Source organism: Caloenas nicobarica, chromosome Z, assembly GCF_036013445.1.
Source record: "Caloenas nicobarica isolate bCalNic1 chromosome Z, bCalNic1.hap1, whole genome shotgun sequence".
Lineage (NCBI taxonomy): Eukaryota > Metazoa > Chordata > Aves > Columbiformes > Columbidae > Caloenas > Caloenas nicobarica.
This window is the reverse complement of record NC_088284.1, coordinates 91,857,445-91,881,297: the sequence shown is the minus strand read 5'-3', so window position 1 is coordinate 91,881,297 and position 23,853 is coordinate 91,857,445. Positions and strand designations below refer to the sequence as shown.

At 36.4% G+C, this 23,853-nt stretch overlaps 1 protein-coding gene across 1 annotated transcript; it reads left to right on the top strand.

Moving 5' to 3' along the window:
* The first annotated feature begins 126 nt into the window (after positions 1-126).
* On the top strand, positions 127-23,189 carry CCDC18 (coiled-coil domain containing 18). Its single transcript, XM_065657100.1, has 24 exons — positions 127-196; positions 467-614; positions 789-945; positions 1,169-1,336; positions 2,146-2,255; positions 3,136-3,264; positions 5,240-5,336; positions 6,034-6,155; positions 7,722-8,031; positions 10,784-10,860; positions 10,971-11,131; positions 11,799-12,019; positions 12,465-12,575; positions 13,744-13,875; positions 14,650-14,784; positions 15,372-15,449; positions 16,889-17,005; positions 18,380-18,547; positions 19,017-19,159; positions 19,649-19,812; positions 20,652-20,865; positions 21,393-21,492; positions 22,426-22,542; positions 23,007-23,189. The coding sequence occupies exons 2-24, from the start codon at positions 484-486 to the stop codon at positions 23,187-23,189; spliced, it is 3,345 nt and encodes a 1,114-aa protein (XP_065513172.1). The 5' UTR covers positions 127-196; positions 467-483.
* Positions 23,190-23,853: the final 664 nt, after the last annotated feature.

The following is a 23,853-nucleotide window of genomic DNA, read 5'->3' as shown; positions in this document are numbered from 1 at the left end:
CGGGTGGTGCGCTCTGCGCCGGCAAGCCGCGGCCGCTCGGATTTGTTTGCCCCCGCCGGCCGCTGGATGGCGAGGCCAGCTGTGTGCGTGCGCCCTGGACGTGCTGCCGCCTTCCGGGCGCCTGCCAGCTGCATCGGCCTTCTCGAGTAACCGAGATGCGTTACATAAGACACTTTTGGCAACCAACGGAAAGCAGGTTTTTCCAGTTTTCATAAGTTCATGAAGCTTCTCATACTTCACAAATACATATGTAACTTTTCTTTTTCCCCTCAAAAAAACCAGTTTCTACAGAGTAATTTTTATCAAGTGAATGTGGAAGAGGTTTTGTGCAAAATGCTTGTTTACACTTAGAAATTCAGTTTTGTTTTTTTTTTCTTTTTGGTTTGCCTTATTTTGGTATCTTTAAAAGTATCTTTGCAAATAGTATTCACATTTAACAATGTTTTAATATTAAATATTTTTTTAGCCATATGTGTGGTACCAATGGAGTATAGTATGTGGACTTGCTCTGAAAGTGCTGCTGCTGGAGACCTGTTTGCAAATTTACAGTCGTTACAGAATCAGCTGAGGAGAACTGAAAAAGACCTACAAACTGTAGAGGAAGAGCTTTCCAGGTATGAGTGTGTTTGGGAATGAGAACAACCTATTTCTTGTAGTGTAAATCTGTCTTAATCAGTGTCATATATTATTGTAACTCCTTTTGTGCTTTTCTTTTAAATACTCTTTATGAGCAATACGAAAATTCTAAAGAAAAAAATGGTGTAGCAACATTTTGCTCTCCCTCCTAGCACTAGTACAAGCGAACATTATGGCCACTGCTTTGATGAGGCTGTAGACTTGACTCTGAAGGACCTTGCTCAGCCGAATTGCAACTATCAAGGCATTTCCAACTGTAAGAAGAATGCTGGTAAAACATCTTGCCATGATTTTCAAAGAAAATCAAAAGTAAATGTACTTCATTACTTTTTTTTTTTTTTTTTCATTTAGGGCTTGTAGTTGATACACTGTAGCATTGGGCAATTATATCATGGAGCGCTGTTAAAGGTAGCATGGTTTAGATACATTTGTTCTGCAGAGTTTCCATTGATGTATACGTTGCTTACATATGCATGTATAAGAGAGAGTGTGTGTGTGTGTATGTATGTATATATAACTTTTTTTTGTCTAGTCTTACTCAGTGTCCACAACTCCTGATAAAATTGTGGAAGAAAATGAATGTCTAAAGGAGAAGCTGAATGCCCTTCATCAGCAAAATGCGTATTTGGCTTCCCAGAACTGCTACCTAAAGAACAGAGCGGAAACAATGAATGTTGAATTGATGCAGTCAAAAACAAGAGTATGTATCTTTAGTGTATTTGTCAAAAACTAAACTTTAAAGTCTGATATTCTATTTCTTCATAATATTCAGCATGAATCTTGGAACAGAATAGTTTGGAATCTATTTCTCCATGAGCAAAAGAACTATATTAATTTTGAATTCTACCTATTTGTGTTCCGAAGTTTAATGCCAATAAGTCACAGAGTGAAGAATACCTTATATAAGAAAAATACTTCAATAATGTATTTAGTGCTGTACGTTCATGTGTCTGACCATGTTAAGATTAATGTAGGAAATGAAAAATGTTGTCATTTCTGGTTGTATTAATATTACTGTTTTGAAAAAGTGCAGGTGAGTTAGAAGGAAATATTGTATCTAATAAATCATTACTGATTTAATCTCTACTTGTATGTACAGTGTTTTTCAGGACAACTATATTCTTGTATATGTAACATTAATATAACATAGGTATGCTTAATGCTTTTTGTTTGAGAAATGTTATATCCGAATGCAAGTAAGTAGATAAAAGGTTTGACTGTCTGGCATGGAAAGAAGAAATAGCAGAATATAAACTTTTGAGGAAAAACAAGAGACAAGATCAACGTATAAAGAAATAATCTACGAGACAGTGTGTCACACTGTGATGGTGCTAGGGAACTGGAAGGATGTTAAATGAGGGGAAAATTGGAGCTCGGTTTGTGTAGATGAACAAGCATCTTCTCCAGGAAGGTTAGGGGTACTGTGTCACTCAGTGCGCAGATTTTTGTGTCTCACTTGAAGGTATATATGCAGATGTTAATTAAAGCCCAAATGTGTCTGTATTTCAGATTTCTTATCTTGAATCGACTGTAGGTACACATTTAGTCAGCATTCTGAAGTTAAAAGAACAGATTATAAACTTGGAAGCAGAAGTTTCAGCTCAAGATAAAATTCTGAGGTAATAAATGTACTTTAAAATCAACATTTTATTGTGGTATGATTGCTAGTCCACTCTCTTTTTCTGGATAATGTAATTACTGGTACTGTGTGGGTCATGTAATCTGTGGCTCGAAGCTTTCATTTCAAAGCCTTTTTTAGGTGGAGGAAGGTGTTTTATTTTGTATTGATATCTTATGTATGGGGAATGTACTTCAGGAAATGGTGAAAAATAATAAAGGGTTGTAAAAAAAAAAAAAAAAAAACCAGTTTATAATGTACACAAAACATGAATGTGCCCTCATAACTGACTAGAGTGATTGTATGGTACATGTCTGCACATCTTCTGTAGTAAATGAACATATATTTTCAAACATGACTCTGCAGCCATGTAGTGTAAAGGATTCTTTCTTCATGAATATATTAATCAAGGCAAATGGCCAAATAAAGCTAATGTAAAGTGTCCAGAGGCTGTCAGGAAGACTACCTGGCTGTCAGTTTATCTTACAACCTCATGCTATGTAATAGTCAATTCATATCTCAATAGTCTGTCTTCATAAAACAAGTAAAATACTTATTTAATTTCTGTTTCAGTGTTGTTTCCCACATGTGTATCCTGACCAGTCATACCTATTGCCAGGAAAACAGTGATTTCTGTGTTCAGCTCTCATGGCACACAATCAGCCCTCTGGGTCCTTGGCAATCCTGACACCTGATGCTTTTTGATGAGGTTTGGACACCGCTCCAGACTGCAGACACACTGCTATGGGTGTTCAAACCTCATTTTGAGAGTTGCAGTGTATTTCACTAGTGCTTCTCAAACATGTGCAGAAAAGAACAAAAGTATATTTTCTTTACAAAAAAAGTTCTGATTTTTAAATTATGGTTTGTTTATTTGCTAGAGATGCAGAAGATAAACTAGATCAAAGCCGGAAAATAGAAATGGAAAAAGAAAACATGTTGCAAAGATATAAAAAGGACTATAAAAATCTGAAAATTGAGTTAATTGAACGAAGCGAACAACGAAAGAGGTAGCTAAGTCATTTTAATAAATTGAATACAAAATAATAGTGCATAAATGTTTCTTTCCATTGGCAGATATTTACTTTGTGGGATCAAATTATTTCTTTGCTTTATGACTGTTATTTAAAAAAATGGGGAAGTTCTGTGTGAAGATACTTATTATTTGAACAGGCATTTTTAAAATCTTGAAATTGCTGGTAGTTGCAGGCTGATAGCATACACTAGTAATCAGTTTATCACCTGTTTTTTTTTGTCTCAGAATAGATGTACTGCAGTGGAGAGCCAAAATGTGTTCAGAATATGTTTTTCCTGAATTATTTTTGACTTTGTCTTGCAAGAACCTACAGCATATGCTCAGTACTCAGTATTGAACAGTACTGAGTGCTGTATTTTTGGGCTTGGTGTGAGGAAAGAGATTGAAGCACAACTTAATTCAGAGAACACTTTTATGTTATCCTTAATCTTATCTGTCTTTCTGGTACTATTGAAAAGGGTGCTGTAATTCCATCCCCATTTCCCTTTCCTATTGCCTCCTTTAGCATAGTGGTTTTGTGGCTACTGGGAGGGTTAGGTGATTTATTTTGACTTTGGAAGTTACCATGTACAATCCTATCACTTCCAAAATGTAATTTTAAAGGAATGAGAGGTATAAATAAAAAGATTTCTATGTGCCCAATTCATTTAACTGCATTACTTCGGGCAAAAATTAACTGAATTAATGAGCTATGAAAGCTTTTCTTAAGTGTTTTGAATGCAAAACCCTTGTTTGGCTTGTGTATCTACCCATGAAATTACCTGTAACATTCCCATGCTAGGCAAACAGAAATGCTGTGTGGCTCACACTACTGGTGAAGAAATATACGTTGATTTATGTTCACTGTTCATCCAGAGCATGTGTGGGGTTGGAACTAGCTGTACTTAGTTAATAGTTGCAAATATAAATATTTAGGTACTTTAGAAAAGCTGAGCTTCTGCCAGGTGTTAAAGGCAACATGTAATGTTATGGTTAGTATTAACAATTATTACAGTTTGCTTTAAATCAGTAATTACAACTACCTACTATTCTTTGGCGAAGCAAACTGAAGTGCTTCAGACTAACACTGTTTTGTTGGTTATTCTGAATTCCCTGAATACTCCTACTGTCTCCAAATGGGCAGTGATCCTCAGACTGAGAAACGCCGATCTGAGCGTGGGCTGTCATTCCTTAGATGAGGCACTTGCTCCATCCCCACAGTTCCCTTAACGGAAGAGGAACAACTGTTACTGAGCAGTGGTAATTCTTATGTGTTTGTACTGGGTTTCCTGAACAGACTCCACACCTGAGCTGTCCCCAGGTCACTATTCCAACTTCTTCCCTAGGGAGTAGTGACAGGGGTAAGTGAGAAAGGGCCAGGGGTGCGGAGTAATAGAGCAAAATAGTAGTCAGTCTGGGTTGCTGCTTTGAACAGTTGCTCACCTGATAGTGTCCCTGTTTTAGCTTCCTTTACTATGATTGATGCCATCTCTCCAGTATCCCTCAAACAATTTATCATTTGAGCAGTTCCTGTCAGTCTCACCATAATTCCACTACGAGAGCTCCCTTCAGTATCAAAGTCTTTTCCAGATCTCCTCAAGTAGTCTGAATTTTAAGCACTGCTGTCTTGTCTTCCTTATCATGCCTGCTATCCCAGTCTCTAAAACGGGCTCCTTACTGGTAGGAACAGGAGGATGATTTGAATCAAACTCTTTTTGAAGGGAATTCAAAAGTGTTTATTTTTATATCCTTAATCTTATTGGAATTCAATTTATGTTAATATGCAAAAATTGTATTTAAAATTAATTTATACCTCATGTGAAACTTTTTTTATCTAGGGCTTAAAAGGTGGAAGAAGAAAGGATGTTACCTGGAGCAGTTAATTTAGCAGTTGTTTTTAGTAACTGGAGGAGATAGTTACATAATGACTGAAATTTGTGTTTTTTTATAATTTATATGCTTCTTTGCAGAACAGAACAGCAAAGAAATGAAGCTTTGTTAAATGCAGAGGAGCTGACAAGATCTTTCAAAAAGTTTAAAGAGAAGGCAGCTGAAAAATTAGAAAAAGTAAGAGATTTTTCTTTGGTTTTGTCATGTAGGCAGCAAAGAGCAGTGAGCTCACCAGTGGGTTAATAGTTTCTGCTTGTTGGTGGCAAAGTCTTAAGAGAGTTGGGACAGGATAAGCAACTGTGGTGATAACTTCAGTTATCCAGTTTTAAACCGTCTTCACGCAGTTTGGGCAGTCTGCATCTTTGAGGTATCTCGATAATGATGCGGTTTCTTCTGTCTTCTGCTTGCCAGCTGGGACTTTTACATTTTAAAAGCTTATCATCATTTTAAAAGAATTCTTTTGATTCCTTCTATATAACCTATTCAATGAAACATGAGCTAGAGAAGAGCTAAGATGAAAATGAAGTCATCTACCAAAGTTCCAGTGGTCAAAATTGTTAATGCTTCCTGCCTTGTGAAAGGAGAAAAATACAGGCCTGAGACAGTTAGCTTTTAAAGAAACTTTTTATTTGATTAGACTTGTCTCCTTGAGGAAGGAAATTGCCAACTACAAATATGCCCTAAAATATTAAACCAAAATAACATTACTTTTTACCAAATGACATAGAAACTGAAAACTTATTTGCCCTTATCTACAGGCTTACCAGAATTTAAAAAGAAACAATGGAGTGTTTAGTATTCTTTTTAAAGAGCCTATTGGCCTTGGAATCTTAGATTATTGTTATACAGTAACGAAAAAATTGCTTTTTTTAAGGTTAAAGCTGAAGAAGTACTCTTAAGAAAACATTTAATAAACTGTGAAAAAGAAAAAGATAAGTTGAATGAAAAGTGTGTCAGCTACAGAAAGGATCTAGAGAGCTTAGAAGAGCAATTAAGGTAATGCAAAAGCTTTTAAAAATTTCTGTACAGTTATTTGGGAAGAAATTACATGTTACAATTTTTACTGTGAACGTGTTGATCAATTCACATAGTTCAAACCAAATCAGGAGCAGCATCAGCGAACACTTAGGATCAGTATCAGCAGTGCAACGGCGAAACCATAATCCTAACAGGTAAAAAATGTTAGCATGCACTTGCAAATTTCTAAATGGTTTTCTATAACGAACTCTTAGAAGTTCTAATCCCACACGCTGCCATAGTCACAGTGACAAGCAACACCACCAAGGCTCCTGGGAGCACAGGGAGCACAGGTTCCCTTGCCCACTGCTGCTGTGGGAGGTGAGTACTCTGGCTCCATGTGTGAGTGCTTTGCTGCTTGCAGCCCGCTAGTGTACGTGCTGATGAGAAAGCAGTCCATGAGTTCACTTACACGGCCAGGTGCAAGTTCCTACTTGCTGTACAGCATTTTGTCAGTCCCTAGGTAGAATGAAGGATACTCTTGACATCGGATAGGGAAGCTGCACTCGGGCCTGAGCAGAGGTTGTGATGCAACTTCTGGAAGTGTCAAACCAGGTTTTGACTGCTACTCTGTTCCCGCTCCAAAGTCCTCTCCCACTGTTACAAATTTTTATGCTCCTTGTCTGTTTCTTTTCAAAGTGAACCTCCCTCTATTTCATAAGTCTTTTGGTAATTCCCTCATTACTTTAATGAGGAAAGACAACCATCAGCTGGTTGTCTTTAGCATTATTAGGTTTGGACAAACACCTTCTCAGACAGTTTTGGATGTCCCATTCATACACACTGCTCATATCCACATTCTTGTCTTCACAATTGTTCTCTAAGCCGTTTTGGCAAGGGTAGGCAGCATGTGAGCACCCTTACCCTAGCCTGAGCCTATTTAATAGCTCTCTGATGCAGATTGGGGTCTTTCCTCTACCCTGCCGTTTTTTTCTGTGTGAACTTGCACTTAATTTGGCACTCATCTGGACCTTTGCAAAGCTAAATCAGTTTTCTAAATCAACAGGTACCTAACAAAGTGAATAACTTGTGATGGGCTAAAAATTGGCTCACGGTACAGTCAGATGTGAAGCGAGAGAAGAAATAGGACTCCTCCCTCTCTTGTTAGTAGCAGAATGCTAGACTAGCTCAGTCTTAATATGTTATCTTCATCCATGGACATTTTAGGTATAGTTATATAGTTATTTTATCCTGTTCTTAAATTTCTTTGGTTTCAGCACACTTAAAGCCACCTTGATCTATTTCCTGCCAGTGACTTTCCTGATAGTGCTTAAAAGTTTATTAAGTTGCTTAAGAATGACAAGTGGTTTGTTCTTTCCTTTTGTTTGGTGATAGTTGTTTGCATTTGGTCCTTAGGAACAGTGTAAGCTTAGTAAAGCTGTGAAAATCTTTCTGTCCTTTAAATAGATGTAATCTTAGATTATGAGAGGGAGGAAACTAGTAAAACAGTAAAGTTATGGTGTCTTCTAGTACTTCTAATAATGGAACTCCTATTCTACTTCTCTATGTTGAACTATACCTTTTAAATGGATATACTTTTTTTAGGCAATTAAGGGAAGAGAATCATAGCACAAAAGAAGAAATTAAGACTCTAGAGGCAAAGAATACTGAAATGGTATCAATGCTGACTTGGTCTGATGAGAAGATCATTGAGCTTGAGAGTGAACTTAGTGAAAAAGGAATCATACTTAAAGAAAAAAATGCTCTAATAAGTGAAAATGCAGAGCTGAAAGCACTTACTGCACAGCAGCATAACTGCTTGAAATTATGCCATCAAGAAATTGAGGATTCAAGGGAAGAGCTCAACATACTAGAAACCATTATTTCCCAGTTTTCTCAAAGTACATCTGAAGAGGTATGGTAACTGATACACCCTTATAGATTTTATTATGTGTCTTGAACAACTCTAACTGACATTGCGTAGAAATCCTGTGAGGTTCTTGAGAAATAATGTGGCTAAAATATCTTCAGTTATCAAGATGCGTGGATGAAATGCTTTCTTAAATTATGTTACTTTTGTCTTCTCATTCAAGAACAAGGAATAGGGGTGTTGGAACTGATTAATCAGCAAGCATTTAAAATTAAACTTTCTGTTTCTCTGTTCTGTGTATTGATTCTTCAGATGTAGGCATAATCTCTAAAGCACGATGGTGTCCTATTATATGACAGTGAGGTTCTTCTCGGTAGAACAGTATGACATTTCCCATGTGTCAGACACACTGGATCACACAGCCAGAGTTGATGTGTCAACCTCAGCAATGGAGAAATTAGAGCAGGAGAGATGTTTGTAGGAACTTTCATAGTGAGACCTCTCTCCGTAATTTTTCAATGCTGTTGGGAATCTGGAGAGGTCCCAGTTGACTGGAAGCTGGCAAACATTGTCCCAATCTTCAAGAAGGGCAAGAGATATGACCTTGGCAACTACAGGCCTGTCAGCCTCACTTGTGTTCCTGGCAAAATCATGGAGAAGATTGTTCTGGGAGATATCGAAAAACATCTGAATGACAACACAGTCATTGGTCCTAGCCAGCACGGGTTCATGAGGGGAAAGTCTTGCTTGACAAACTTAATTTTTTCTACAACAAGGTTACCCACCTCGTTGACCAAGGGAAGCCTGTTGATGTGATCTTTTTGGATTTCAGTAAAGCCTCTGATACTGTCTCTCACAGTATCCTCCTGGACAAGATGTCCAGCACACAGCTGGATAAACACACAATGCAGTGGGTGAGCAATTGGCTGACGGGCTGGGCTCAAAGGGTTCTAGTAAATGGGGTTATGTTGGGCTGGCGTGGGGTTCTGCAGAGATCCATCTTAGGGCCAGTGCTCTTCAATGTCTTTATAAATTACTTAGACACAGGACTTGAGGGATTGCTTAGTAAGTTTCCTGATGACACAAAACTGGGAGGAGCTGTTGACACTCTCAAGCAGAGAGAGGCCCTGCAGAGGGATCTGGACAAATTGGAGAACTGGGCAATCACCAACCGCATGAAGTTTAACAAGGGCAAGTGTAGTTTTTGCACCTGGGACACGGCAACCCTGGCTGTACATACGGACTGGGGGACGAGATGCTGGAAAACAGCTCTGTGGAGAGAGAGATCTGGGCGTTCTGGTCGATGGCAAGTTGAACACGAGCCAACAGCGGCCCTGGCAGCCACAAGGACAACAGTGTCCTGGGTGCATCCAGCACAGCATCGCCAGCCGGGCAGGGAGGGGATTGTCCCGCTCTGCTCTGCACTGGGGCGGCCTCACCTGGAGCTCTGTGTGCAGGGCTGGGTACCACAGGATAGAAAAGATATTAAGATACTGGGGAGTGTCCAGAAGAGGGCTCTGAAGTTGGTGCAGGGTTTGGAGGGGAAGCTGTATGAGGAGCAGTTAAAGTCACTTGGTTCATTCAGCCTGGAGAGGAGGAGACTGAGGGGAGACCTGCTTGTGGATACAGCTTCTTCACAAGGGGATGAGGAGCGGCAGGCGCTGATCTCTTCTCTCTGGTGACCCATGACAGCACTCAAGGAAATGGCAGGAAGATGTGCCAGGGGAGGTTCAGGTCGGACATTAGGAAAGGTTCTTCACCCAGAGGGTGGTGGAGCACTGGAACAGGCTCCCCAGGGAGGTGTCACAGCCCCAAGCCTGACAGTGTTCAAGAGACTGGACAATGTCCTCAGACACATGGTGTGAACTGTGGGGTTGTCCTGTGCAGGGACAGGAGTTAGACTCGATGATCCTTGTGGGTCCCTTCCAACTCAGGACATTCTATACTACCTGTGAGGACAGGCTGAGAAAGTTGGGGTTGTTCAGCCTGGAGAAGAGAAGGCTCCAGGGAGACCTTATTGCAGCCTTTCAGTACTTAAAAGGGGCCTATAAGAAAGACGGGGACAAAGTTTTTAGTAGGAACTTGTGATAGAATAGGGACTAATGGTTTTAAACTAAAACACAGGAGAGATACACTAGGTATAAGGAAGAAATTTTTTACCATGAGGGTGGTGAAACCCTGGCCCAGGTTGCCCAGAGAGGTGGTGGATGCCCCATCCCTGGAGACATCCCAGGCCAGGCTGGACGGGGCTCTGGGCAACCTGATCTGGGTGAGGATGTCCCTGGTCATTGCAGGGGGGTTGGACTGGATGAGCTTTGAAGGCCCCTTCCAACGCAAACTAATATATGATTTTCAGGAAAAATTTGGTATAATTCTAGTAATTTAATGGAATATTCAGAAGCCTTCTGTAACTTGAGGAAAAACTGATATTAAACGCAGTCATCAAAATCTGTAAGGAAGCATGATGTGAGAAGTTCAAAACATGGAATTACTGATAGTATCTCCATTTATTTACTTTTTCACAGCAAAAATGTTCATGCTTTTAGTACCTGTACAAAGATATCTAAAAGAATAGTCTCCATTCCAGAGGGTCTTAATGCCTATGATTTCTACTAATGTGAGACAAACCTGTAGCACTCTACAAGCACTTAGGAGAATAAATTTAAAGATCAAATTATCCCAACTTTTACCATCCTGGAATATGTATCTAAAAATTTATATGCTGGTATAACACATGAATTGTGAATCAATAAACAGTAAATTTTTGCGTTGATCTTGGTTTTCCCTTAACTTTTAGTTTAAATGGCACCACTTGAAACACCAGCTATCCAGTTTCACAACAAAAGAAGCTCTCTCTGAATCTTGCGAATCAAGGTATAACTTTCTGGTTACTGAATTATGGCAAGAATAGGCAGATAATAAGGGTGATATTAGAACTGGCATGTATAAGGAATGTTAAATAATTGTCCCCTCCTTTATAATAGCATTAAGCTGACAATGAAAGAAGCAGAAATTCAAAAGCCTCGTGCAAACTTAACTGTCTGTAATTGTGCTGAGCATCTTTCTAATGATAATGAAGGACAAGAAAATAGCGGGTTATGTGGCGTGGAAGAAGATCTCATCAAATTGATCAGAAGCCAAGGAGGTAAGCTGACCAAAATAGTTGTGCAGTTCTGTCTGATTAATCCACAGAGTAGGACTTTTTTTTTTTTGGGGGGGGGGGTTAAATTGTTTTTATAGTGTTTGTTAAAATGCATCTATGTGAGCCAACAGGTATGGTTTGGTTGAACAGGGAGCATTTTTGCCACCTTGTAATTCTGGAAATTGTCATGTTTTCCAGGCACAATATTCTTCATCCTTTTGCTATTTTAGTTAAGTTACTTGTTCAGCGGTAACCAAGCTATGAGTTGTGTTGAAATAGAAACATGTATTTTTTTTCTTTATGCAGGTTATGCTAATGTCTCCATATTTTATTTGACTATTTTCTGTGTATCTTGCTGTTGCAGAATTTCTGTAATCACTTCTGCAACTCCTATTAGGACTGCTCCATGGAATGACTTCAGGGCACCTATATAATGATGCTGTCTTCATTTTTTTGTTTGTTTGTTGGGGTTTTTTGTTTGTTTTCATGAATCACAGCCTTCAGTTACATTACAAGGAAAAAATATATCTGAATACTATATTTGTTAGTTCAATATGCTGTCATTAAATTATATTCCATTGCTCTTTGGTTTGTGTGATTATTTGCTTGAGTACTGGTTTGTATGTTCTCTTATAAATTGATCTTAACTTTTTTTTTTTTCTACTTTGAGAGAGGAGAAATTGTCAACAGTTGGAACTTATCAGCAAACAATTTGAAAAGGAGAGGCAAAGATTCCAGAAAGAAATAGAAGAGTTACACACTAAACTGACAAAAGCAGATGATGAGAATTCTTCTTTGAAGACCAGCATGGCTCAGAGAGCCAGTCAGTTTCAAATCATACAAGAAGACTTATTGAAGAAGGCTTCAAAAACTAGTAGCTTAGAGAGAGAAGTAAGTTTTTAGTAGCACTGAAAAAACACGTCATCTTTTGTTTAGTTCAGTAGTCGAAGATACTTAAGACAATAGTTCTGGAAAAACTGCATTTGCCATATTCATTTTAAAATCTGGCATATCTAAGAAAAATTTGGCTAGCTCTTCTCTGGTTGAATAAGTTAAAGTGATAATGTTTACATTCTGGTCCCAACGTGTTTGTAGAATTCCAGCATAAAGGCATTTGCAGTATTTCCTAATAATGGCCATAAATGTCATAATTCTGTAATAGTTAATTCACTTGTATGACACTGATAATTATAATGAATTGGAAAAATTGGGGTAGTTGTCCTGAATTGTTCTCTTTAAGTAATAAAGTGAATTGATGGTAAGAAAGTAGATACAAATACTTGAATAAACTCAGAACATTTGTCTTCATGCTGTTTTGTGCCATATTTAATTCCAGATAACAAAGAAATCTTCTCAACTTTCTGCACTTGAGAAACAATTGGAAGAAAAGACTATTGCTTATTCTGCTGCTGCAGCAAGAAATACTGAGTTGGAAGAGGAACTCATGGTACCATATTCTCAATGAGAAACTACATTTATGTAAAGAGACATACATAGAGGTTAAAGTTTAAGTTGAAACTGTGGTATTTCATGTATTCAAAACGGATAGAGTTTCACATCTGCTAAACAATCTCTGCAATTTTTAGACAGTGAAGTTCTTAGAAACAGAATAATCTTGCATCAAATAAAATATCCCCTTTTTCCTGCTTTTGAACATGTTAAGTTATTAATGGATATGTTACTTTTTCCTTGTGATGATATATGCAATGAAAATCTGGTCATATTGAAATCAGTTGTAGCACTGCCAATAGTTTTAGGGAGATCAGAATTTTATCGTCTCTATGAAAAAATGAAGATTTTTCCATCCCTTGAGCTCACTCTCTAAATCTCCTTTTAATCCCCACTTAGTGAAACTGCTTTCCCTCCCTGCAACAGAACAAAACCACTCCTAAAATTAGCTTATACACTGTTGGTTTGGTGTATATGATGAGTAGGTTAGAATGTACTGTGTTGGCACTGTTCTGTTTCTTTTTCTGAAATTCTCAAGTAGTCTTCCACGTAAAATTATTAGGGTAAAAGGTAACAGAGGTGGATTCCAAATGTTAACCAAGACATTGGACAAATCACTTTTCTGTTTCTTTTTTTGTTGTTGTTCTTAAAATGTATTTTCAAGAAATAGATGCAGACCTGTGAATAAAAAGAAGTCTTCTAAGTGGTAATAAGTGAAGGTGATCTAACACTTGGAGCACTGTAAATTCTGGTCTGGGTATTGTTATACGAACTTTTTCAGTTTTGAGAAGGGATCTAAGTTTGCTAGAAAAGGAAATTTTTCATGTGGACCCTTTCGAATGCAAAGCTGCATTTTAAAGATTCCATTTATCCATGTGAGCATGGAATTTCTTTTTGTGTCTATGAGAAGTTCCTTGCTTTAGTTGCTCCTCTGCATCATCCACCTTGGCAGACACCTAGTCTCTGTGTAGTGGCTGCGTTTAGTGTCATTCTATGCCTATATTATAGGTGTGACATCTTTTGAGATGAAACATGCTGTATATAACTTCGGTATTTTCTGTGGTGTTCTTTTATGAAATCTAGGAACTGTATCATCAAACAAACCACTATTTAATATCACAGCTAAATATTTTTATTAAGTCCTTTTTGCTGTTGCTGTTACCCAGGGGAAAAACAGACGAATTCATGAGCTGGAAACAACTATCAATGAAGAACATAAGCAAATAACTTCTGCTTTTGAAAAAGAAAAGTTGGTTCACCTTGAGCAGCACAAAGAGATGGAGAAACAGATTGAAATGGTAAGGCCTTCCTTATGTGCTAGTATGTATGAGTGATATACTTGGTAACATTTTTCCTATGTTAATCTCTTTGTCTTTTTAGTAATTCTGAGGCAGATGTCCAATTAAAAAGTGATATTATCTTCTCCCTACATTTCCTGATTTTAGTTCATTTTCCATGTAACACTACACAATCCCATTATTTCCCTCTGGGATATTAATATCCTCTATTCTCCTCAACTGAAGAGAAATAGTGATTTAGGAATAATACTGTTGTTCTTTGATCGAAACACCTAGCTCAAAAAAAAGCATAGCTTTTTTTGCCTACTGGGGTTAAACCATGACAGCTTCTAACAGTATTATCTCATTTGCTGCACCTCTGCCAGCCTGAGCCTTATGTGCATCTGTGTTCAGGGAGAACTGCCGGTAGGGTTTTCAGTCTTCAGAGAAGAATTCCATTGCTTCATGTGATTAGAGATGTAACTGTGGCTATTTCTAGCTGTTCGAGAAGCTTGTCATCTTTTACTAAAGAATGTATGCATGTCTCACTGTCTTGGCTGGTGACAGGCAATGACACTCTGCCTGCCCTCATTCTCTTAATTCTCCTCTTGCTTTAAAATATTAAGGGTTTGGGATTTCTTGATATTTTTGATACTGTGCAATACTGCTGATGGCAGGAATGTATTTCCTTTTAATTCTTAAGTGATGGGTGAATAGAAATGAATGACATATTTAGATGCACTAATTCTCTGAAAAAGCTTATTAAATAATAAATCATTAATTACTTATGGACAGCTTCAGACACAGCTAGAGAAGAAACATCAACAATTTATTGAACAAGAGAAAATAATATCTATTCTGCAACAAGATGTTATACATAAACAGCATCACATTGAATCACTGGATAGGCTGCTGATAGAAAGCAGAGAGGTAAGGCTGGATCTTGACATTCTTCAAATGTAAATCAACCGACTGATAATGGTGAAAAGCATATACATGAACACATGGGAAAAAATGAGAAAATTAAAGATACTTAAGTTTTTTCTTGTTAATTCTTTTTTGAGTAGTTGACTGAATCTAGTATAAATCCCCAGCTACTAGTAATATAATATAAATTTTACAGCCTTTAATGACCTTTCATTATATTCTGCCTCAGCATTCTGTTAATGCCTCTGGTTTGCCCCTTGGGCTTCTTGCTCTAATCAAAGGAAAGAGGTCTGGCTAAAGAACAATTGCATCTGTTCTGCACTAGCTGGAAAACCAAGGATGTTCTATTATGGCAATGTTTTATTCCTTTTAATAATACCTGCTGCTGCAGAATATGAAGCTATTGGCAACCAAATTCACTTCAAAGTATGATGCACACAAATATAGTATACAAGCAATTGTGTTTTAAATACACTGATCTCTTTTTTTGTGGGAGTTTTTTTCTGATTCTCAGTATGATTTTTTTATTAGTTAAATTACTGTAACTATATTTAAATTTTGTTCTCTTGCATAAAAATGTGTACAAACAGGAAATGGAAAATCAAAATATCAGGAAAGATCAAGGATTGAAGGTGCTGAAAAGTCAGTTAACAGAAGAAAGAATCAAAGTTAGTAAGCTCTTTGTAATTTTCAATTAATAGTTTTAAAGTTTGCAGTAATGGTGTATTTCCTTTTATCCTCCACAGAAAAACTATTTCAAGGCTGCTTTATAGAACTTTGACTCATAGATATTTCAGAAGTCATTAACCTGAAGCATTTCCATTTTTTTTTTAATTGAAAGTATGGTGAAGCTTGCAGTAAGAAATGTTACACAATGCATAATTGCTTTATAAAATTACTGTAGTTACAAATAGGGCAGATTTGTTCTTGTACTCTTACAGTAAAATGCTGTCTAATGAAGATAATGTTATGTAGGTTTTTGTTCTAGACAGGACATATATTTTAGACATGTGATATTGTAAAATTGGTCATATTTTTAGTCATCTATACTTCTTCCTAGTGTTTGTTCCATATTTCCATGCAGCATTTGCAAGAGTATTTTAATATACAGTTACCATGTAGTGATTTACCAGGGTCAGGTTTCAAACAGCATTAAATCTTCAGGTTATCACTAGAAGATACTGGGGATTAGCTGGTGGCTCTTTCTGAACTTGTGTTGCACCACTTTTCTATTTGTAGTATTTAGGAGGTTTTTCAGAGATTTAAAATTAAGACCCATGATCACTTTTCTTCATAAAGCTCTTGACTTGGGTGGGGAGAGAGGTACGAAATCCAATGTGGTTTAGAAAATCGGTAGCACTGAAAGCATTAGCCAAATTAGCTGAATTCAGCACAGCTCTCATTGATGAGAGAAGCCTTCTTAGCATTGAAACCAAACAGTTGAGAAAAGTTTAATTTCTATGGCTTAAGACCTCTGGGGGTTTATTTGTTATAATTTTAATCTGTTTGAAGTTATAAGAGATTTGATAGAGATTACTCAAATACAAATTAATAGTAAAAGGGTAAAATAGCTTAATAGTGTTGACGTTGCTAAAAGCTTTTCCTTTCCCTTTTGGTAGAACTCAGGTGCTGTCTCTCAGTGCAGAAAGGAAAAAAATTGCTGCTTAGTAGCTTTATGAGAGGAATTGTATTAAGATCTGAATGTTATGCAAGCTGTGACAAGTCTTTTTCAAAAATGTGATGATTATTCCAAACTTATTTATACAAGTCTATGTGTAATAAAACATGGTGGATTAATGATTTGGTATGTGACATATGTTTGCTTTTAAATTCTAGCTGCTGACAAATACTGGAATAACTTCTCATAACTGATAGTCTCATGATTTAAACATAGACTAAAATATTTTAATTTCACAAATAATTTTAATTTCTGAATACTGTTTCAGTTTTAAAGTTTATCACAGTCATCTGTGCCTGTTTTAATACTCTTAAGATAAAAATGTAACTTTTCAGGCATTTTATACAAAGGTGGTTTTTAACATTTCAGTTAGACTAGTTAATAAAAACTATGGCACGCAATTTTAACTAATCTGTTACGTTCAATTAGGTGGGACAACTTGAGTCAGCACTAGACATCTGTAAGGAAGAAGTTGCACTGTATTTGAGTCAGTCACAAGAAAATAAGGAGATATTTGAAAATCAGCTCAAAAAAAGGTCTGAAGAGGTAACAGCTTGTTTTAACAATTCTTCTGTATTGCAGAGAACGCTTGTTACAAATTATTTAATCTAAAAGTTTGTCTGTGAAATAAGAGACAAAACATTTGCAGCAAGAAATGTGAATAGGAAGCAAGCTGGGAGAAGAATATGCATTTTATGAGGGTAAAGGGGAAAATCAGAACTAAGAAACACTGGATGAGCATAGGAAAAGGAAGTACCAAGATAAATGAATTGTTGAAAGAAGTAACAAAATCAGAATTAAGTAAAATAAAACATTGTCTTGGAGAAAATTGGGAGAGCGCTACTGCAATTTAAACATAGGTGCATATAATTGATTTGTGTTTCAAGTATCTTAATGGAGAAGAAGTCCTGGGCCTAAGAAAATTTTTACATCAAGCCCTGAGTTTTATCATACTTTCCTTTACTATATGAAAACAAGGAATGATTAAATTTACATATTATTAGCACTAATTTTTATTTGTGGGGATGACTAACCACATGAACTAATTATCATAGTAGGCTGTTGGTGTCAGTACTGTCCTACCTGCTCAGAGATGGGCTTTAGTCAGCCGGAGGTTACTACAGCCTGTGCAGGAGGATGGATGGAAACCTATGGTCTGCGTTACGCATAAGCTTGTGATAATTACTGCTGCTTTCTAAGCCCTAAAATCTGGTGTTCTTATACTGCATGAAGAGACTGGATGCTGTGTAAAACCTGAGGGCAGCAAATGAGGTTTTGCATTTGTGACCAGTGTCTTCAGAAGTAAGTGACAGTCACTACTTCCACTTTGGGGTGAGCAGTTAGTGACTTTTTTAAATTTTTTTTTTTTAAGAACATTTGCTGCTTCCCACGCGCACGCTCCCTCCCTGGAAATTATTGTTACTCATAATTGAGAAATCAGACAATTCAACATGTGACAAGTTAGGCACTCAGAATTCCAGTTTTTTATTGGAATGAATGTTGTCATAGAGGGAGGAAGAAACAAAGGGGAGGAATGAGAACAAAATCTCAAGGGGAAAACAAGGACTTTCTGAGAAATAAAGAAGAGTGACAGAAAGAAAAACAGTTCACTAATTTAGAAATGAAAAATCTTTGTTATATATGTTTTTAAAATATTGACCACTTTCGATATATTTAGAAAGCAATAAGGCAACAACTGGGGCTAGTAAGTTACTTCTTTCCTCACTTTATAAAGCACCACTCAGTAATGAATTATGAGATATGTGTTATACTGTCAAAACTATAATGCAACATAAATTCGGAGTCAGAAGTTTCATTGAATCATAGGTGTGATTCTATGCTCATTAAGAAGGAAGAGAATACCTGATGCAAATGCAAATTAAAATGTTTTATTGTAATGGAAAATAAATGTGTTTTCAGGTTCATTATTTACAGAAAGAAATAAAACTAAAAGATCAGAATATTCAGGGTACAAGTGAACAAAATATTCGCCTACAACAAACTTTGCATCATCAGCAGCAAATGTTACAGCAAGAAACTATTAGAAATGGGGAGCTGGAAGATATTCAAATTAAACTTGAAAAACAGGTACAGTATGGTGAGAAGTGTCTACATCAAGACAGATAATTAAATGCTTTTATATATGTTTTTCTAATACCTTTAAAATCTGAATGTTTCTTTGATATTCGAGTTGATAGTTGTAATTTTAGATGTATCTAAAATAAAGAGTTTAGTGGTTTGTTTTGTCTTAAACCAGGTTCTGTGCTTTCAGAAACTCTAGCTAGCATTAGAGTGGCTAACTACTTGGAAAATCAAACCGTAGACTGCAATTAAGGAGAGGTGTATTGAAATTCAGAAAGTTGAATCTTGTTATATTTACTAGAAACTATTTGTCTTTCAAATACAACTGCAAAGTTCTAGTCTTAAATTATATCAAATTTTAGACTAAAAAAATCTGTGTTAAAACTCTCACTATATGAGTTGCAACACAAGGATATATGTTTCTTTGGAATGTAACTTCGAAGTACCAACACGTCTAAAATACCCTTTTACATAGGTATCCAATTTGGAACAAGAGCTTCAGAAGCAGAAAGCATATGCAGAAGATGAGTTGAGAAAGGCAGAGAAGAAACTTGGCTTAGCTGCTCAGGAAGCAGATGTAAACAGACAGAAGGTGGATGAACTTAATGGTACAATCAGGTAGGTTTAGAATAACTGAGAGGTATATTCTGCAAATAGACATATCAATAAGAAAGATTGCTGTCTGAAATGGTATTCAGCTGTGTAGTCATACAGTTCAGTTTCTGTATGAGTATAGATTGGAAATCAGAAGGGAAGTTTCTAACTAGCAGAGACATGAGTTTGTGGAACAGTCTTCCACTGGAATTAAAGTGTGTCTTGGCAACCTATTTAGCCTTAAGATAGCACTTCATAATGCAATTCAATTCATAAATGTATCAAGTTGCTTGTAATTTTAGATAGTACATTCTAGGAGAGCTTGGTAGTCTTAAAGAATACCTTTTTTGTGTGTTGTTGTGTTTTAATTGTGAGAAAAGCCTGCTTAACTTGAATTTCTTTTTATCCCTATTTTATTCACAAATGCTTGTTGTCTTAGAGCCACTAAGGCCATAAATATGTTGCTTTTGTTATTACAAGGTTCAATTTGTTCTGGTTGCTTCTTCTATTTAGACAAATTAAATTGGAGATGAATCAGTGCAAGAATGAACTTACCCGTATGGAAGAAGAAGTAGCGCAATTAAAACAAGACTGTGAAGACAAAGCAATGCAGATAAATCAGCTGGATATTACCTTGGAAGAAGCACGATCAGAGCTCAATGAAAAGGCAAACAAGGGTAATTTTGTTATTTTGTTTCTCAGGCTTCCTTTCATCATGCCACTTCTCTGTATGTGTTAGACTTTTTTTCCTTTTTACTCTGTTTTATAATCAAGTACATGAGAGTCAAAATATGTTGTGGGGTTTTTTTGTGTGTTGGTAATTCCATAATTTAAAAACAATCAAACACTAAACCTTCTTCCCCCAAACAACCCATGCTCCCAAAACCCTACAAACTCTTTTTTAATGTAACTTTGCAAATTCTCTCTTTTGTGTGGTGTACCTTTACCCCAGGTGAGATGAATAGGTAGTGTTCCCTATAAGTTGGTCTTACAGATTCTTAATGTGGTTAATCGAACAAGACACATAGATTTAATAAAGGCATATGCTATTCCCAAAAATACAGCACAGAATACAAACAGAAAACCCCACAAGAGAGTTTATGGAAATAACAAACTCTCCAGCCCCTCCTCCTCCATTATTTAATTTAATTTTACCATACTTTTAAACTGGAGGCTTACAAGCAATTCTGCTTGCATTTTTCGTAGCACTACGTATTTGGTTACTATGTTGTCTCTGTACTTTCTCCTTGGTGAAATGTTTTTAGATACATCCTCATATTTCAAGCCAATTATATATTATGAGCTGAATAAAACCAGCAGAGACTTAGGTATCATTAAAAGGTTGTTTATAACCTCATAAGTCACTGTTTTTCTAGTTTTTCCTAAAGATGGTGATACCGAAAATTCATGATGACCACAAGTGCTAGTAGGCAGTGGTGTTGCATAAAGACTCTGACACTACTAATGATTAAATGTTTTGTGTTTTCTGGTGTGTGTGTATGCGTCTGTGAAACAGTGAATGATTTAGAAGATAAGCTGCTTCAAAGTGAGACTTGCCACAGGGAAGCCTTACAGAAAACAGCAGAACTAGAATCTGCGTTACAGAATGCCCATGGAGAATTAAAAGTTGCTTTAACACAGCTTCAGGAATTGCAAGATTCATTACAGAATGCACAGTCCTCTCTGGAGGAGAAGCATGTTGCTATTAGGGATCTAACAACTGAGCTCAGGTGAGTATCTTTTCCATAAGGAAAACTTAGTCGTGTTACTTAGCAAATAGTTTGGATGGTCTTTTTAAATTTTCTTGCCAACTCTCTGTAATTTTTAGGTGGTCTGTGGCTGTATGGTAACTTGATACAGTAGCTCCTTGGCTCCCTTTTAATTTCTAAAAGTGCTGAATTCTTTTTTGGGAATTCTATTTTAAAATCTGCTACAATTATTTTCTGAATCCCAAAGCTGTGAAATAATTGTAAGATAATTACTTTCTTTTATACTGAAATGGTCCAGTTTCCTTTCTGACTGTAAATTAATGATACTTGCTTCTGTAGTATTCTTTTTTTAAGAACAGTTTTCCTGATAACCAATTAAATAACTTGAATAAGAAGTTATTCCATTTGGGGTTGTTTATTGCAATCAACTAGTTGATTAACGTTTTAGAGTAATTTGGCTTTAAGTAATAGATCTCATGATTTTCAAGCTGGATACTTGAAGCTAAGCAACTGAATGTGCATTAAGCAATTAAACATGAGAATTTCAGGTATTGCAAGGGAGAAATTGAAGACAAAAACCAAGAACTCCTTGACATGGACCAAGCATTAAAAGAAAGGAACTGGGAACTGAAACAAAGAGCGGCTCAGGTCAGATCATTTTAACTATGTTACTGACAATTATTCCTGTTATATAGCAGATAACTTATAAAAAGCCTTCTAGGTTGAATTGCCTTCATGTATCGTTCCAAACTGTACTGTTTATATAGCCACAGTGTCAAGCTCAAAACCAGCTGTATGTTACTGAAGACTTATGGTACCAGGAAAATCAGGTTGTACTCCTCCAAGGGACCACAGGCTACTGTTTTGGTTTTGTTCTGTTACAGGACAACTGTTGTGTTGGTGTTTGATAAAATGAAGGAAAGATCTGCACTGAAGTGTGCTTGGAGATGATAGATTTCTTTCCTTGTTTAGACTGGAGCATGTTTGATTAGCCTTAAAGCAGCCTCTAAATATGAAACAGCATCTTTGTTATGAATAAATTTCTGTAGCTCAGTCTTTTGGTCTGCCTTCAGGATTTTATACCCATCATGACAGAACTGTTCTTCTGTCACTTATAATCAGCCTTCTAATAGCTACTTCCTGCAGGAGTTACCAGCCTTCGTATACAAGAATATTTGAGGTTCAGAGAGAAGGGGTGGGGATTAAAAAAAAAAATTCATCAGAACGATTGGATTTTTTTTGCTTTGGCAAAATTCAGCACTTTCTAACAAGATGGATTAGTATAATAAGCCACTCATTATATGCCAGTTAAAATGAGAAATAGGTTTGTGTTCTGTGCATCCAAGGACCAAACATACTCAGTTATGGACTTTTTCCCAATTTTCCACTTGTCTCTTTGTGTTTGACTCTTAGTTTTTAAACAAGATAGCTAGGGTGCATTTTTATATTGGCTGCTTGAGAGAATATTCTTGAGACTACAAAGAATTTGTTTCATTCTTTTTGCTATCCTATTTTGTAATATTACTTCAAATCTGCATACTAGTTCAAAATAAAATATTTCCTTTTCTTTTTTACCTCTAGATTACACAGTTGGATATGACAGTTCGTGAACATAGGGGAGAAATGGAACAACAAATAATTCGATTAGAGTGCAATTTAGAGAAGTCAGAGTTAGAAATTAAGGAATGCAACAAACAGGTAACTCTTGCTTAAATTAAAACCCAGTTTCCTTAACAAAGGGCAGCTAATTCTCTGAGAAAGTCTGGTCCGCTATAGCTGGCCAGGTTTAATCTAGAAGAGTAAAACTGGTTCCTTATTGTAGGGAGAGGGAAGGAGGGAGTATCTTAATAATGTACTAGCAAAAATATTTAATGTTTGTCAGTTAAAACTAAAAAATTTGCAGGAATATATCAGTATAAAAAGGAAAATGTGTTTTCTTTTACCTGATATGGTATAGCTCCCAAACCGATCTTTTAATAAAGGAAAATGTTGACGAAAATAAAATAAAAAATGTACAAAGGAGTCCAAAGTCAGAGGTAATACTGACAGTATTTGTGAGTCTTTTGGGTTTGTTTTGTGTGTGTGTTGGCTTTTTTCCCCCTTTAAATTTGTTCTGATTTTGGTAAAATATCTGTTCTGATTTAATTACATTTTCTGTTCAGATAAAGATCTTAGAGAAGAAACTTCAGCACTCTAAAGATGAACTTCGTGAAAAAGAGTTTGAGTTGCTCCAGAGAGATCAAGAAATAAATCAGCTGAAGAAAAGAATTGAAAGAAAACAACAGAGCCCAGAAGCTCTTGAAAACGTAAAGTGTTCCTTGGATACACAAATTATCAATTTTTAATGCCATTACTCTAACTGCCTAGAAGGAACAACACGGTGTCTCTTTAGAATAAATGTCATTACTTCTCCCCACGTAATTCTATTTTATATCCTGGTGTTTGCTGAATCTTAATCCCCTAAAGTTAAACCAGTTTAATGATTTAAAAGCTACAGTTTTAATGGCACACTCTTAACTGTTTGCTTTATGGAGAAATTTGAATATTGATTATCTTTAGTAACTTGATGTTCTGGCTATGAACATGGTCTTCCTTGAAATGAAATGAAACAATACTCTGTATGATGAGATACAGTAAATTGAGTGCGTAAGTTTAAAGAAAGGTTCTGATCACAGGCGTTTTGTTTCAGGGGCAAGAATTGTCAAGGAAGGAAGGAATGTTTCCAATTGGATAAGCAGCAACCCAGGAATGCTCTTGCTGGCAACGTAATTGTGTGTTCAAAGAGAAAATTTTTGTATTGGATTTGTAAATAATGTGGGGGTTTTGTACTGACACAAATGACAACCTTTTTATTTTTCCAACTGTTTTTGAGCTTATCATCTTGCTGTAATAACATCTTAATTTATTTTTGAGAAATAAATTTTATTTTTTAAGTATCTTGAGTTGCAGAAAGTGATTTCAGCTGTCATTTTTTTCCAATTATTTTAAACTGTTTACTTGTGTTTCACA